Source organism: Microtus pennsylvanicus, chromosome 1, assembly GCF_037038515.1.
Source record: "Microtus pennsylvanicus isolate mMicPen1 chromosome 1, mMicPen1.hap1, whole genome shotgun sequence".
NCBI classification, from domain to species: domain Eukaryota; kingdom Metazoa; phylum Chordata; class Mammalia; order Rodentia; family Cricetidae; genus Microtus; species Microtus pennsylvanicus.
This window is the reverse complement of record NC_134579.1, coordinates 153,528,705-153,545,005: the sequence shown is the minus strand read 5'-3', so window position 1 is coordinate 153,545,005 and position 16,301 is coordinate 153,528,705. Positions and strand designations below refer to the sequence as shown.

Genomic DNA, 16,301 nt, shown 5'->3' with positions numbered 1-16,301 from the left:
GTGGTGGCAAGTGAGTTCCAGTACTGCACAAAGCTACACAGAGAAAACCTGTCTGGTGGGTGGGGCAGTTCAAGATCACTCAGGAGGCAGAAGCAGGTAGATCTCTGACAGATCTTTGAATTCGAGACCAGTCTGATCTACACAGTGAGTTCCAGGACATTGAGGGCTAGACAGAGAGACTGTAATCTAGGGTACGTAGAAACCTTGTACCAAAAAAAGAAGACAAAATCCTGTGGTGGTGGTGGTGGTGGTGGTGGTGGTGGTGGTGGTGGTGGTGGTGGTGGTGGTGGTGGTGGTGGCGGCGGCGGTGGTGGTGGCGCACGCGCACGCCTTTAATCCCAGAACTGGGGAGGCAGAGGCAAGTGGATCTCTGTGAGTTCGAGGCCTGGTCTACAGAGCAAGTTCCAAGACAGCCAAGACTATTATAGAGCGAAACCCTGTCTCAGAATTTTTTTTTTAAAAAAAGACAAAAATGTATGTAGTATTGTTCTGGAGAGATGACTCAGCAGTTCAGAGCACTGGCTGCTCTTCCAACAAAGACCTGAGTTCAATTCCCAGCAGCAGCATGGTGGTTTACAACCATCTGTAATAAGATCTGGTTCCCAGATCTGGTTCTGGCCTGCAGGCAGAACACTATACAATAAATAATATATCTTTTAAAAATTATGTAGTATTAAACAACGTTTCAAAATTTGTATAGATTCTGGAGTGACTAAATCAAAGGTGACCCACAATCCATCCCTCCCCTTACTCATGGTCGTATTTGTGAGGACAATAAACTCTTCACTCGGCAGTTTTCAAGTAGGCTCGACTCGGCTTTTCATGAGCATCTCCAGTTTCCGTAATAGACTTGCGAATGAACTCCTCCTCTCTAACTGAAGCTGCGCAGGTCCTCCCCACTCTCCCAGGCCCCAGTGACCACAGTTCTACTCTCGGTTGTCCGAACTTCATTACAGTCCACCTGCTATTGCTACAAGGTAATATTTGCATTTCTGGGACTTATTTGCCTATTTTAATTTTCTTCTTATTTTTAGGGTTTTTTTTTATGTGTATGGATGTTTGCCTCCTGTATGTCTGTTCATCTTGTTTGTCCTTGATGCCCATGGAGGAGAACAGAAGAGGGTGTTGGATCTCCTGGAACTAGAGGTACAAACAGGTTTGTTTGGTGGTTGTTGTTGTTGTTGTTTGTTTGTTTTGTTTATTTTTCTTTAATCCTGGGGGCAGGATAACATGTTTGTATGAGTACAGGGTCCTGGAAAATCCAGAAGAGAGCATCAGCTTTACTTCCCACCCCAACCCTGACCTCTCCACTGCATTTCCAGGAGGGTGGTAAGCAGAATGGGTGCTGGCAATGGACCTCTGGCTGCTCTACAAGAGCCATGGGCACTTTTTGATTTTTATGAGTGTGCGTGTCTGGTCAGAATGTATGTATTTGCACCAATTGCATGTCTGGTGCCTGAAGAGGTCAGAAGTCATTGCTGGAGTTGTGGGTGGTCGTGAGCTGCTGTGTGGGTGCTAGGAATTGAACCCAGGTCCCCTATAATAGCAGCAAGTGCTCTTAACCACTGAGCCCCGATATATTATATTTAACCTTTAGTCCTAGTACCTGGAGGGCAGAGGTACATGGATCCCTGTCAGGCCAGCATGGCCTACATACTGAATTCCAGACCAGTCAGCACAACATAGTCAGACTTCATCTTTAAGAAAAGAAAAATTAGGGCTGGTGAGATGGCTCAGTGGTTAAGAGCATTGCCTGCTCCTCGGAAGGTCCTGAGCAACCACATGGTGGCTCACAACCATCTGTAATGAGATCTGGTGCCCTCTTCTGGCCTGCAGGCATATATGCAGACAGAATATTGTATACTTAATAAAATAAATAAAAAAAAAAGAAAGAAAAGAAAAAATAGAAAGATCTGTGCATGTTAAAATATACATAAAGAAAAAGGCCTCTAAACTGTTTCTTTTTCTCAGTAAATACTAATTATACATAATAATGGTTTTTGCTGATGTTGTCCTACCTATATGTGATGTATTTTGGTCATATTCACTGTGCTGAATAGTTATGTTAACTTGATAGTATGTTAACTTGGCACAGGCTAATGTCATCTGAGAGGAGAGAGCCTTGATTAAGAAAATGCCTCTAAACCGGGCTGTGGTGGTGCATTCCTTTAATCCCAGCACTCTGGGAAGCTAAAGGTATATGGAACTCTGTGAATCTGAATCTGTTCTTGGCAGTTCCAGGACTATCTCAAAAAAAAAAGAAGAAGAAGAAGATCAGATCAGATGCTGACGCCTCTCTACCCTTGCAGTGGTGGCACGCGCCTTTAATCCCAGTACTCTGGAGATAAAAGCAAGCAAATCTCTGTGTAAGTTCAAGAACAGTCAAGGTTAGTTTCACAAAGAAACCCTGTCTCCAAGAAAGAACGGAAAAAGAAAATCAAAAACTTCCTATCCCTAGATTAAGACTACAGGCAAGACTGTAGACCTTTTTTTTTTTTTAAATAATGATTGATGGGAGAGGAGCCAGACCATTGTGAGTGGTGCCATCTCTGGGCTCCCAAAAGAGAATGCTGAATAAACCCTGTTGAGCTCGCCAGTAAGCACCACCCTTCTATGGCCTCTGAATCAGCTCTTCCAAGCCTCCAGGTTCCTGCCCTTTTTGTGTTCCTGTCCTGACTTCCTTGTAGGATGAGCAACAGTATGGAAGATAAAGAAACCCTATACTCCCCAAGTCTTGGTGTTTCATCACAGCAAGGATAACATTACCGTGCGTGTGTCCGGCAGTGCGAGCGTGCCACCTGCCTGGGTGTATGTACGTATGTGGGTGTGTGCCTGCGTGTGCCTGTGGTGTCCTTGCATGTGCGCGAACGCATTTGCACATAAGCTCACACTTGGATCCGAGTATGTGCTCCCGTATTCTGTGCTTACCCCAGTCGGAACTCCCTGCCCATGTGCGCTGTACTGACTGGGCTGAGGTAAGTAGGGATGGCGTAGTTTCCTGTGTAGGGTCCCAAGGTGACTGCCCGCCCCCAAGAGTGACGCACACATGTGTGGCGTCACTGGCATTTTGCTGGACGCTGATACGGCCAGCTGTTGCCTTGACAACGCAGCAGGAAACTGCACAGGGGCCACGGGGCTGCATGCCCTGCAGTGAGGGACTGCAACATCTTCTGTGCGAACACTTGCAGCGTTTCTATCTTGAATGTGGAGTGGAACAGAAACACGGTCTGCACCATTGCCGAAGTATACCGAGCCCACCGTGCGTGTTCCCCTGACTGCTCCATTAGGAAGACCGGACTGGCATTAGAGGTTGTAAGTGAGAGGCGGGGGGGGGGGGAGGGGGGGGAGCAGCGGTGGGAGGGTGGAGTCAATATACATTCAGGCTTTCTAAATGACAGAAATAGATGACCCCTTTGTAGGCATACAAAGATCCCTCATACTACAGGTAGGAATACTAAAGGCGGGCCCTCGAGTATCTGGGAAATTCAGAGCCAAAACACACAATTTAACTGATAGTCTAAAAGTAGTTGAGCCTCGGGTGTGTGTTCTGTTTTAACCTGTTCTCCACAGAGCCTCTGTAGGATAACCAAAGAGACTGTGTCTTCGCTAAGAAGGACTTTGAAGCATCTTAAAAGAAAGGTGAGTTTCTCTTTTTGATTAGAGAATGTTGCCTTATAGATCTGAATTGGTCAGTTGATGTGCTGATACCCATACTTTAAAAGAAAAATGGTGATGGTTTTTCTTTATTTTAAAGATAATGCAGATATCATAGAAACGAATAGATGAGGTCAAAGGTGCTAACATCACTACACCATGTGCAAAGTGTGCAGTCTTGTGACCCACCCACATTGTATCCATTTGGGGCAGTAGCCAATGACCTGCTTTAGTATATCACGTAGACAATAATATAATATTAATTAAAAAGTATTTGAGATGAGAGAGAATTTTTGACCTGTAACTGGTTCCTCCTACTTTTGTGTGGGTGAGACCTTTTGAAAATTGAGTCATTATAAGGATAGAATGCGTTAACATGCTTATAACCCCAAGCATTAAATAATCAGTTAGTAAATACTAACTGGTTATCACATGAATAATGGTAAGCGTGGGTATTTATAAACCATGAGAAGCAGCATACATATGAAGGTAAGAGTGAGGGGTGCTAAGAAGCTCACAGAGAGAAACAGCTTCGGATGATCAAGAACAATGACCATGTGCACAGCAGCACAGGGCTGTATGTTCGTCACAATGGCTCCTGGCCTCCACAGTGAAATTCTCTTTCAAAAAATAAAAATAAATTCTATGTGATGTAGATCTATGATCCCAGCACTTGGGAAGTAGGGGCAGGAGAATCAAGAGTTCAAAGCCAGCCTGGGAGAACTGTCTCTTTAAAAAAAAAAGAAGAAGAAAAGAAAGAAAGAAAGAAAGAAAGAAAGAAAGAAAGAAAGAATTCAATCTCCCACATTTGAACACATGTGTTTTGTTTCTAGAGCAGTGCATCCTCCTAAATATTTGTGTCAATTCACAAACGACCCCAAAGCTTAGTTAGTGAATGGAATCCAGAGCTAGGGATGTGGGTCCATCACAGAGAACCCTGGATGCAGCCTCTTAGCTGATTTTTGACTCGGAATTACTCTGACCCCTGGCTGTTCATGGAGAGGATGCATTTCTTCATGGAATACAGTTATATAAGTGTTTCATGATGAAAACCAACCTCTGAAAACCTGACATTGATGTCATTTATTTAAACAGTTTAAAAACCACAAACTTAAGCATCAAGAAGGAAAGCTGAGCTTGCTCACACATGCCTATAGTCTACGGAGCAAGGTCCAGGACAGTCAAGGCTACACAGAGAAACCCCGTTGCTAAATAAACAAATAAATAGCCAGGTGGTGGTAGCACACACCTTTAATCCCAGCTATTGGAAGACAGAGACAGGTGGATCTCTGTGAGTTTAAGCCCAGCCTGGTCTACAGAGTGAGTTCCAGGACAGCCAGGTCTATTACACAGAGAAACCCTGTCTCAAAAAACAATAATTAATTAATCAAGAAGGCAAACAGTGAATGGGGTTAGAGATGTGGCTCAGTGATGGGGTACTTACCTAACATGTGCAAGAAACTCTATTTGAGGCCCAGAGCAAAGAAAAAAATTAATAAAGAGATGTCTAAAATTCTTGATCTTTACTAGTAATAGATAAGATATTAATCATTTACATATTGCTGCATGCTTTAGATAGATTATCTTAAATTTGGGACAGCCACATCTCATAATCTTTCTATTCCAATTTTAGCAAAAAGGAAACAAACACTATGAGGTTAGTAACTGTCACTCAAGATCTGACATTCAGCTGGCAGGGGTTCGAGCACATTAGCATGAATGACTAACAGCCTACATGCTTGATCTCAGTCTCCAGGTCCGTTGTGGCTGTGTGATCCAAGCCCTTCACCAAGTTGGTGTTTACAGATTTCTCAGCCCCCGCCTAGAGCAAGGCAAAGCATTCTTATCAGGTAAGAGGGAGACTGTCTCTTGAAATCTGGGGGTAGAGGCCAGATGTTTGGAGACAAAGCCAGATTCTTTACAGCATCCCAGATTTCTCCCAGACATACTCTTTGAGACACCCCTCTCCCCAAAAAAGTAAAATGCCTTTTTCTCATGTTCTTGATTTTTATCCAGAATCTTTTTAATCTCTCTCAGATGTGCCTCACTGTGTTTGTGTCTAGACCGGGATGTGACAATAAAAGCTATACGTCATTTGAGAACCCTGCTGCCACTGGTTTTAATTATTCACTTTTTCCTCTAGCTCTCACCTCTCACACTTTGCATTTATTGTGGAAGAAACCTCAAGATGACAGATAAAGCTTTGAGTCCTGGAGCCATAGACCGTGTAAGTGTATATTTCCTTCCTTCTTAAAAGGTATTAGTCAGGGGTGGGAACCTTGCTATGATTACCTAGAGCTAGGCAAGTCTTACCTTCTTAGCTATTTCCCAATTTTCCTTATGCCAGGGAAGGATAGTCCCATATTATGTGTTTACTCAATCACTGAATTATTTTTGAGAGTCTCCTGTGTGCTCAGTTTCTTTTTGGTCCAGAGTAACATGACAATGAAGGAACAAAATCCCATGTGTAAAATATTGTCGTTTCTGTGGCCTGATTAGTTGGACATACTGGTCCCACTGGACCATACGAGAAAGCATCGTTCATCTCTGCGGACTGGTCTTATGTTCTGGGTAGGTAAGAAGGAATATGTCCAGTGATCTTCATCCTCATATATGCTGACATACAAGCTTTGTGAGGCTTGTCAATCTGACACTGTACTGAATAGGGTTCTAACCACGTGCTTGCCATGGAAACCAGAACAAACATTTTGGTTTTGGATGGTCCTGTCAGACTGCCGTATGATGCTTAGTCGTTTGGTACCAGTGTCCTCTGCATCAGGAACAGGAGAAAGGAAGAACTAACAGTTGTGTCAGTCAGCCAAGTATATGACGCCAATAGGCTTAAGTCTCCCTAGCCTGTCTATAAGAAGAGATGTTTTCATACTTCAGTCATTACAAAGGGAGACTGCTCAGTGACTTGAGCATTCAGAGCACTCGAATATGCAAAGCCTAAATTAAAAGAACTTGAGGCCATCCTGTTTTACATAGCAAGTTCCAGGACAACCAGGACTATATAGAGAGACACTTGTCTCCTCCCCTCCCCCCCCAAAAAAAAACTATAGTGGTGCACATCTTTATAATCCCAGATTTCAGGAGGCAGAGACAGGTGGATCTCTGAGTTTTGAGGCCAACCTGGTCTACAGAGTGAGTTCCAGGATAGCCAGGGCTGTACAGAGAAACCCTGTCTCAAAAAACAAAATTAATTAAATAATATAAATTAATTAATTAATTTTAAGAAAATAAGATCTTAAAAAGGAAAAATTTTTCTTTCCTAAGAACAAAGAGAGAGGGTCTAGAGAAATGACTCAGTGGTTAAGAGCACTGGCTGCTCTTCTAGAGGACTCAGCTTCAATATCCAGCACCCACATGGCAGCTCACAGCCATCTGTAACTCCAGTTCCAGAGGATTCCACAGCCTCTTCTGGCCTTTGTAAGTACCAGGCATATATGTGAGGCACAGACTCATGCAGGCAAAATACTTATATACATAAAATTGTTTGTTTTTGAAGAGAACAGAGACTTGAGTACAGTGAGCGCCTCATATGCATGATGCCCTGGTTTCAACCCCCTGTACTCCCAGAGAGAGAAGGTGAGCCGGGCGTGTAGTTCGGTGATGGAATGCTTAGCACTCACAAGGCCCTGGGTTTGAACACCAGCATGGAGTGGGGAGGGAGAGAATAGCATCTGGGAGACAACAGGATTGCTCATCATTAAGATGCTTGCTGCCCAGCCTGGTGATCTGAGTTTAATCCCCAGAACCGACTCCCACAAGTTCTCTGACCATACACAGTCGCACATGTACCTGCACACAAACAAATAACTTTTAAAGAAAACTAATCTGAATGTAGTCGTGCACCTCTCTAATCTCAGCATGTGGAGGGCGTCTGCGGCAGGAGGATCATGAATCTCTTGGTTTGCCTGGGCTACATAACAAGACCCTGTCTCAAAAACCTAAAAGATGTGGCTAGAAATGGCCCAGCAGGTAAAGACACTTGCCACCAAGGTCTGACAACCTGAGTTTGACACTCAAAACCACAATAAACAGACAACTTGTCGTTTTGACCACCACATTGTATGGCATGCATGTGTCCACATTCACAATCAGAATCAAGATGAACTTATTTTTTTTTTAAATAATAGGATAAAGATGCCATAATATCCTCCACCCCATCCCCATTGGAAATTTACCAAGCAGGCACTCACACGCTGTGCTTGTGAACAAAAGGGAAGATTGATTCATCTTCTCCCTGGCAGATCATTGTCTGCCAAGCCATAAGCTCTGTAGTAACCCAGCAGAGCTCAGTCCGGAATGTGGCGTTCCTGCTGCCACGCATCTTGAGCTAACACAGTGCCAGCCAATGCCTCCTTCATCCTGAAGGTCTCTCCTGCCACCTCATCCGGTGTATGTGGGTTTCTGTTTTCAGAATTTGGTGACCTTCTCTGATGTGGCTATAGGCTTCACTCAGGAGGAGTGGGCCTGTCTGGACCCTGTGCAGAGGAAGCTGTACTGGGATGTGATGCTGGAAAACTACAGTAACCTGGTCTCCATAGGTAAGCTGTATACTTCCCCGGAGCATCCATATTCGCCTATGACTTTCAGGACCATTTTCCAAGAGACTGGCTGAATTTCTTCTTCCTGTTGCAAAAGAAGGCTTTGAGCTTTGTCAGTGTGAGAGTGAACTCCCCAAGCCTTCTTCTTCCAATCCATCAGCCTTTGTCCCCTTTGGTTATCCCTCCTTGTGATCTTCTCTCTTCCCTCATGATCGAGGGGTGGTGAATTGGAATTCTGGATCTCTATAACCATCTTCAAAGAAGGCCGCCTTGTCTTTAGATGTTGTGTTTACACCCAAACTGCTTTTGGGAGCCTTTTGTACTTTGAGGACCCACCTTTAGGGGAAACGTCTCCATCTAGAGATCTTGAGTCCTCCTTTGTGTTTAATAGAAATTAAAGTAAATTAGACATGGAGTTTGTGTAAAATTGAGACGGTCCTGAGTCCCAGCAACCACATGGTGGCTCACAACCATCTGGAATGGGGTCTGGTGCCCTCTTCTGGCCTTCGAGCATAGACACAGACAGAATATTGTATACATAATAAATAAATAAATAATTAATTAATTAATTAATTAATTTAGAATTGAAGTGAGTAGATTCCCATTGCCAGCATATTGTATCTAAAGTGAGATCGGGAGTTACAGTCTGTGAACCTTGTGGTTGATATTGGATGCACGTGCCTGCAGTCCCATTATGAGTTTGATTGTGAATTTGAGGCTAGCACCATAAGGACCATGTCGTAAAATAAAATAATTCGAAGAAAGGCAAATGCTAGGCCTACCATGTGTCATGCACTCTTAAAAGCACAGTGTGTGCTTGCTGTGCATTTCATTCTCACAAGCTTGTGAGTCATGGTTATGTCATTGCAGGAGACAATTATACTCAAGTACAAATGAGTAGTCACAGAGAAGACAGAAACTGAACTTGCCAGGCATGATAGCACATTCCTGCAGTGTTAGCACGTAGGAGTTTGAGACCAGCCTGGGCCACATAAGAACCTGTCTCAGAAAGAAACAGGGCTAAGAAATCAGGAGCAGAAGGAGAGAGAGCACGAGCAAGGAACTCAGGACCGCAAGGGGTGCACCCACACACTGAGACAATGGGGATGTTCTACTGGGAACTCACCAAGGCCAGCTGGCCTGGGTCTGGAAAAGCCTGGGATAAAACTGGACTCTCTGAACAGAGCGGACAATGAGGACTACTGAGAACTCAAGAACAATGGCAATGGGTTTCTGATCCTACTGCACGCACTGGCTTTGTGGGAGCCTAGGCAGTTTGGATGCTCAACTTGCTAGACCTGGATGGAGGTGGGGGTTCCTTGAACTTCCCACAGGACAGGGAACCCTGATTGCTTTTCGGGCGGGGGAGGGCACTTAATTGGGGGAGGGGGAGGGAAATGGGAGGCGGTGGCGGGGAAGAGACAGAAATCTTTAATTAATAAATAAAAAAAAACTAAAAAAAAAGTTTGAGGTGACAAAAAAAAAGAAACAGGGCTAAGGATACAGCTCAGTTGACTGGCCTCTTGCCTAGCAAGCATGAGAATCCTAGCCATCCCCTGCACTGCAAAAAAAAAACAAGGTATCATGACAAACACCCATCCTACCAGCCCTCAAGAGGTAGAGGCAGGAGGCCATTCATGCTCAGTTACATAACAACTTCAAGGCCAGCCTCTGCTACAGGCTACATGAAACCCTATATCAAAACAACAACAACAACAAAAAAGAAAATCAGGAATTAAAAAGTTCTAATTCTGCCTTCCTAACTGGATTCAGGAGCTCACACATATAATCCTAGCATTGGGAAACTGAGGCAGGAAGATTACTAGTAGTTCGTGGGCTGCAGAATATATATACAATTCAGCCAGGCCGTGGTGGTGCTCACCTTTAATGCCAGCATTCGGGAGGCAGAGGGAGGCAGATCTTTGTGAGTTCAAAGACAGCCTAGCTATTTTATAAGAGCTAGTTCCAGGACAGCTAGGGCTGTTACACAGAGAAACCCTGTCAAAAAAAAAAAAAATATATATATATATATATGTATATATGTGTATATATATATATATATGTATATATACACACACACACACACACACACAACTCAAAGTTATCTCACTACCCCTCCTCCCCAGATCTGGGGTCTGAAGATGTACCTCGACTGGCATGCCCAAGGCTCAGGGTTCCATCCCCAGAACCAGAAGAGTAATTCTGGCAAAAATTCAAGCATGCTGGCAGCCGTCCTGCTCCACTTACCCTGAGGGTTTTGTGATCGAGTGTTTTCCTCATCATCTGATTTCCTGCTTGTTCCTTAAAGCTGTCTCTTTCATGAAGCCTTTATCAATATCATTTTGAGCTTCCAATAACTACAACCTAATAGTTCCTGATTAAAAAAAAAAACTGAGGTAAACACACCCGTGATCACATTCCTAGGGCAACTGAGCCAAAACCCTTGCAACTTGAAGTCTGGCTAATTAGCAAGACACTAGGAAGTTTTTTGAGCTTGTAAAAATTTTTTTCTTCAGGGCGCTGGCAAGACAATTCACTTACTGCCAAGCCTGGCAGCTTGAGTTCGATCCCAAGAGCTCACATGGTAAAGGGGCAGAACCAACTGCCGCGGGCTGTCCTCTGACCTCCACTCTCGGACTGTAGCACGTGTGTGTGTCGCACACACACATACGAACAGCATTATTCATCCTGGGGGCTGGAGAGATGGCTCAGAAATTAAGAGCACTGACTGCTCTTCCAGGTTTCCTGAGTTTCATTTCCCAGCAATCAATGGTGGGTCCCAAGCATCTGTAGTGAGATCTGCTGCCCTCTTCTGGCATGCAGGCACGCATGCAGGTAGAACACTACATATAATAAATAAATGATGTATTTTTACAAATTCATCTTTTCTTTGTAGTGAGAATATTATCTTGAAATATGTGAAAGCTGGGCATGGTAGCATATTCCTCCTCCTATCTAAGCACTTAAGAGGCAGAGGCAGAAATCAAGAGTCAGTCTTAACCACCTTCCAAGTTCAAAGCCAGCCTGGACAACTTGAGTCATTTAACAAACAAACAAACAGTGCTCTAAATCTCTATTCCTTACAGCTCTGTACTAGAGCTTAATCTTCCTATTTATCTGCTGCATTGTTATCAACTAAACAACTTCCCTGACTCCCTGCTTCTTAGCCTCCCAGCTTTGGGGAACTTGTATTCTACCTGCTACTTTTTTTTTTTTTTCTTTTACTCAGGTTTCACTGGCTAGCCTGAAACTCTCCATGTATCCCAGGCTGGCCTCAAACTTATGGCAACCCTCGTGTCTCAGCCTTCTAAGTGTTTCAATTACAGGTGAAGCCACTATTCCCAGATTTTACCCTCAACTTCATCAATCAAGATTTTTTTGTGTTTGTTTTGGTTTTTTGACACTGGGTTTCTCTGTAACTTTGGAGCCTGTCCTGGAACTAGCTCTTGTAGACTGATGGAGGAAACTCATCTGTCTATGTGTTACTTTCATTGGATAAATAAAGAAACTGCCTTGGCCCTTTAATAGGACAGAAAATTAGGTAGGCAGAGTAAACAGAACAGAATGCTGGGAGAAAGAAAGCCGAGTAAGGCAGTCGCCATAGCTCTCCTCTCCGAGAGATGCAGGTTATGAATATTCCTGGTAAGATGCCACATCGTGGTGCTACACAGATTATTAGAAATGGGTTAATCAAGATGTGAGAGTTAGCCAGTAAGAGGCTGAAACTAATGGGCCAAGCAGTGTTTAAAAGAATACAGTTTCCATGTAATTATTTCTGGTGTAAAGCTAACCATGCGGGTGGCCGGGCGCTGGGAACGCTGCTGCCCCTCCTACTACAGTAGACCAGGCTGGCCTTGAACTCACAGAGGTCCGCCTGTCTCTGCCTCCTGAGTGCTGGGATTGAAGGTGTGCGCCACCACTGCCCAATTTTACATTTCCTATTATAAGAACACAGAGTGTTTGTTATTCTGTTCCTAGCTTATTTCCCTTAACATAATGTCCTGCAGGCTTATGCATGTCATCCTGAATGTGTATTCTGCTCCACAGCAGCCCTATATTGGCTTTCCTGGATTTTCCAAGTACATCATCTCACCATCTACAGCATGCATTGTATTGCTTGCTTTTAAGACACTTCAGCCCTCTTACGGAGAATTCCCAGAGCAGCAGTCAGTGTCCTTTCCCATTTGCCTTTAGCATGAGCCCCCATTGTGTTCCCTCCCTAACCGCTCTGGTCCCAAACTATCAATTCTGCTGGGAAAACTTGAATTGTGGTGAGTTTTGCTTCTGATTCTTCCCTTTAAAAGAAACAAATGAGGGCTGCAGAAATGGCTCAACAGTTGAGAACACTTGCTCTTCTTACAAAAGACCCTGGTTTGGTACCCAGCACTCACAAGGTGGCTCACAACCATCTGTAAGTCCAGTTCTTAGGCATCAATGCCTCCTTCTGACCTCCAGTGACAGCAGGCATAATTGTAATGAGCATACAGAAATGCAGTCAAAATATTCATGCACATAAAATAAATATTTTTTTCTTAATGTTATTTTTCTTCCAGATACACAATCATCCTATAGAACCAACCATTTAACTAGTCGAAGAAGCATTGATGGATTGAGCTTTTACAAAAGTAATCCAAATGACAGAAGTCTATCTCCCCACCCTAATGGGATTGGTGAAGGTAAATATGAACAACTGCTGGGCTCTAGAGAGGGAAATGTCAATAATGTAACAGACAGTACTAGAAAAGCACCCACTGAGAGAGATAGCACACCAACACCATATGTGAGGCCTCAAACGGAGAGGTCCTTCTTATGTCAGGGCTGTTGGAAAGCCTTCAGTCATGGGTATCTGCTTAGTCAGCATCAAATTCACACTGGCGAGAAGCCCTGTGAGTGCAAGAAAGCCTTCCTCTGCTGCAATCCACTTGCTCAGCACCAGAAAACTCACACCGGGGAGAAGCCTTATGATTGTAACAGCTTCGGAAAGGCCTCTTGCTGGGGTTCGAGCCTTGTTGTTCATAGAATTCACAGTGGGGAGAAACCATACTTACTTAAACACTGTGGGGAAACCTTTAGGTGTGGCGACAAACTCACTCAGCATCAGCAGTTTCATACTGGGGAGAAATGCTATGAGTGTAAAGGCTGTGGGGAGACTTTCAGGCACCTCTATAAATTTATGCAGCACAAGAGAATTCTCTGTAGGGATAAGCCCTATGAGTGGAAGGACTGTGGGAAGGCCTTTATTTGTGATTCCAGCCTCATTCAGCCTGAGAGACTCCACACAGGTGAGAAACCCTTTGAATGCCAAGAGTGTAGGAAGTCCTTCACTAGAGTCAATTTCCTCACTCGGCACCAGAAGCTTCACACTAGCGAGAAACCACATGAGTGTAAGGAATGTAGGAGAGCCTTTCACTGGCTTTCAAGCCTTGTTAACCATGAAAGAATTCATTCAGGTGAGAAACTCTATAAATGTACAGAATGTGGGAAGGCCTTTATGTATGAATCAGGCCTTCTTAAACATGCGCGAATTCACACTGGTGAAACCCCTTATAAATGTAAGGAATGTGGGAAGAACTTTATATATCGATCGAGCCTTCTTAAACATGAGCAAATTCACACTGGTGAAGCCCCTTACAAATGTAAGGAATGTGGAAAGAACTTTATATATCGATCAAGACTTCTTAAACATGAGCGAATTCACACTGGTGAAACCCCTTATAAATGTAAGGAATGTGGGAAGAACTTTGTATATGGATCAGGCCTTCTTAAACATGAGAGAATTCACACCGGAGAGAAACCCCACGAACGTAAGGAATGTGTGCAGTCATGCCCATCAGCTTAGACAGCACGAGAAAACTCACATGGCAAAACCATGTTAGGAGTGTGGAAAGATTCACAGTAATATAAAGAGAACATTAGAAGACTCATGCACATTGAGAACATTGGCTACAAAGAGCACACCAAGGCCTCTACCTTACATTCATTCTTTCCTTGGTGATTAATCTATCTTAAGAAAGCCTACCATGGGCATTTGCCTGCTTGATATCAGAAGGCATACTAGAAGTAAATTGGGGGAGTGTAAAAGTCACTTTTCTTAATGATCATGTCCTTCTGTATTAGTGTTCTTACTGGATGAGTTGGTCTTTCCTTAGCAATCACTTCCTTTCCTCTTGGTGTTCTTACTGGATAAGTTTGTTGCGTAAATTCGTAGATGCGCAAAACCACTCCACCTTTCATTGCATTTAGGTTCACTCGAGGGGAGCAACCCTTCTCATGTGACACTTGTGACAAAGCCTTTAGTCTTGGCATATGCCTTACCAGCTAGCATCACCATTCCAGCTCTTTGCTCTCTGTGAGACACTCACAAGCTGCTCCTCACCCCTGACAAATCCATCTTACACTGCAGGAGATCAGTTCAAAATGCACTTAAGACACCTTATCAACCAAACACCACAGCTTAACCCAGCTTGCCTCCAGTGTGCTCAGAGCATGCCTTCACCAACACTGGGCAAATCATCTAACACAAAGTCTATTCACTAATAAAATACAGAGGCTCACACAATTTCTTGACTAATGGTCAGGCATGTGCTAGCCTCAAGAGACTGAGATAGGAAGATTGAGAGTTCAAGGCTAGCCTGAGCAACATACCAGATTTCAGACTAGTCTACATAGCATCACCATGCCTCAAAAAGTTTTTCTGAATATTGTGTTAAAAGTGAAAATCAGTGGTGGATCAAGGATGCTTTCACACCATCGTGACGTTGAAAGATCTGTGGTTATATTAGGTACACTGTCACACCATCTTGAAGTTGAAAAATCAGTTCTTGTGGTTCAGTTCACTTCTACAGAGTTGAAAATTGAGTAGTTATATTGAATATGTTTTCACACCGTTCTAGAGCTGAAAAATCAAGTGGTGGCTTGGAGGTTTTCACACTGTCATAAAATGGAAAAAGCACTTATGCTCAGTGTATGTCTGTGCTACTGTACTGCTGAAAAACCAGGTCATGTTGACTGTACTTTCACAGAATTGACAGCATCAGTGATTAGACTGGGCATGCTTTTGTAAACCTGAAAAATCAGTAGTTATATTGAACATGCTTTCACACTGTCACAAAGCTGAAAAATCCATAGTTGTGTGGACACCCTTTCACAATGTTGTGATTTGAAAAGGCTATGATCCAGGCAGTGGTGGCTCATGCCTTTAATCCCAGCACTGGGGAGGCAGAGGCAGGCAGGTCTCCGTGAGTTCGAGACCAGCCTGGACTACAAGAGCTAGGTCCAGGACAAGCTCCAAAAGCTACAGAGAAACCCTGTCTCAAAAAACAAAAAAAAAAAAAAAGGTTATGGTTGTCTGGACTGCTTTTGTGCCATCAGAAAGTTGAAAACCTCCATATAGCAAGACTGCCTGTGTTTATAAAATGTCTGTTCTGTGCACGTCTTTCCCATAAATGTAAACTCCTTAAGACTGTCTTAGGAGACTGTCAGCTCCATCTGCCTACCACTGTTCTTGTGGTCATCACCATTAGTACTGTTATCACGAGCCATTCCAGGTAGACCCCTGTGGGTTCCCTTGGAATGCGACCGAGATGGCATTCGGATGACTGTTTCCATCTTGGATTAAGCAGTGATTTCTTAGTGCATGGACCACACTGAAGGGAAAAGATCATTAGACTTCGTCAGACTAGAGTCTGTTGATGAAGAAAAAAAGAAAGGTGAGGAACAGAGTGAGGTGTGCACCAATCTGCAGACTGCCCGAGGCATCAGGAAGCCCACAGTCAACAGAGACTCAAGAGGCGACACATGTCAGAGATCACCAGGTGGCCAATAAGTTGATGGAAATGTGTCCCACCTCATTCCTCAGCAAGGAAACGCAAAGGAAAACCACTATGGCATGTCAGGAGAGTCACAGGAATTCCTAACACTAAAATGAGGAAGTAGATCAAAAATCTCACCACACAAGTGAGGTGATGGATGTTTCTTCGGTTCAGTCATTCTCCATTGTATATATGTATTAAAACATCACAGTGTTCTCTACAAAGATAATATACAAAGTAAATACTAAGTGTAACACATTTATTCATTAAAAGTAACTAAAATTTT

At 43.6% G+C, this 16,301-nt stretch overlaps 1 protein-coding gene and 1 pseudogene across 4 annotated transcripts in view; one reads left to right on the top strand and one right to left on the bottom strand.

Annotated features, from left to right (window-relative positions):
- Positions 1-3,236, bottom strand: part of LOC142858887 (vomeronasal type-2 receptor 116-like) — a 35,266-nt pseudogene extending 32,030 nt beyond the window's left edge.
- Znf331 (zinc finger protein 331) overlaps positions 1-16,301 on the top strand; it is a 28,571-nt gene extending 12,270 nt beyond the window's left edge. Inside the window, exons 5-10 of one of the 4 annotated variants that reach the window (XM_075942903.1) lie at positions 1,035-3,312; positions 3,571-3,639; positions 5,404-5,504; positions 5,798-5,881; positions 8,078-8,204; positions 12,758-16,301. In XM_075942903.1, coding sequence (XP_075799018.1) covers positions 5,843-5,881; positions 8,078-8,204; positions 12,758-14,043 — 1,452 coding nt within the window. In that variant the 5' untranslated portion in view covers positions 1,035-3,312; positions 3,571-3,639; positions 5,404-5,504; positions 5,798-5,842 and the 3' untranslated portion in view covers positions 14,044-16,301. Of the gene's footprint in view, positions 1-1,034; positions 3,313-3,570; positions 3,640-5,403; positions 5,505-5,797; positions 5,882-6,071; positions 6,226-6,930; positions 8,205-12,757 lie in introns of those variants that run through there. The other 3 variants (XM_075942912.1, XM_075942926.1, XM_075942919.1) reach the window with 3 other exon arrangements.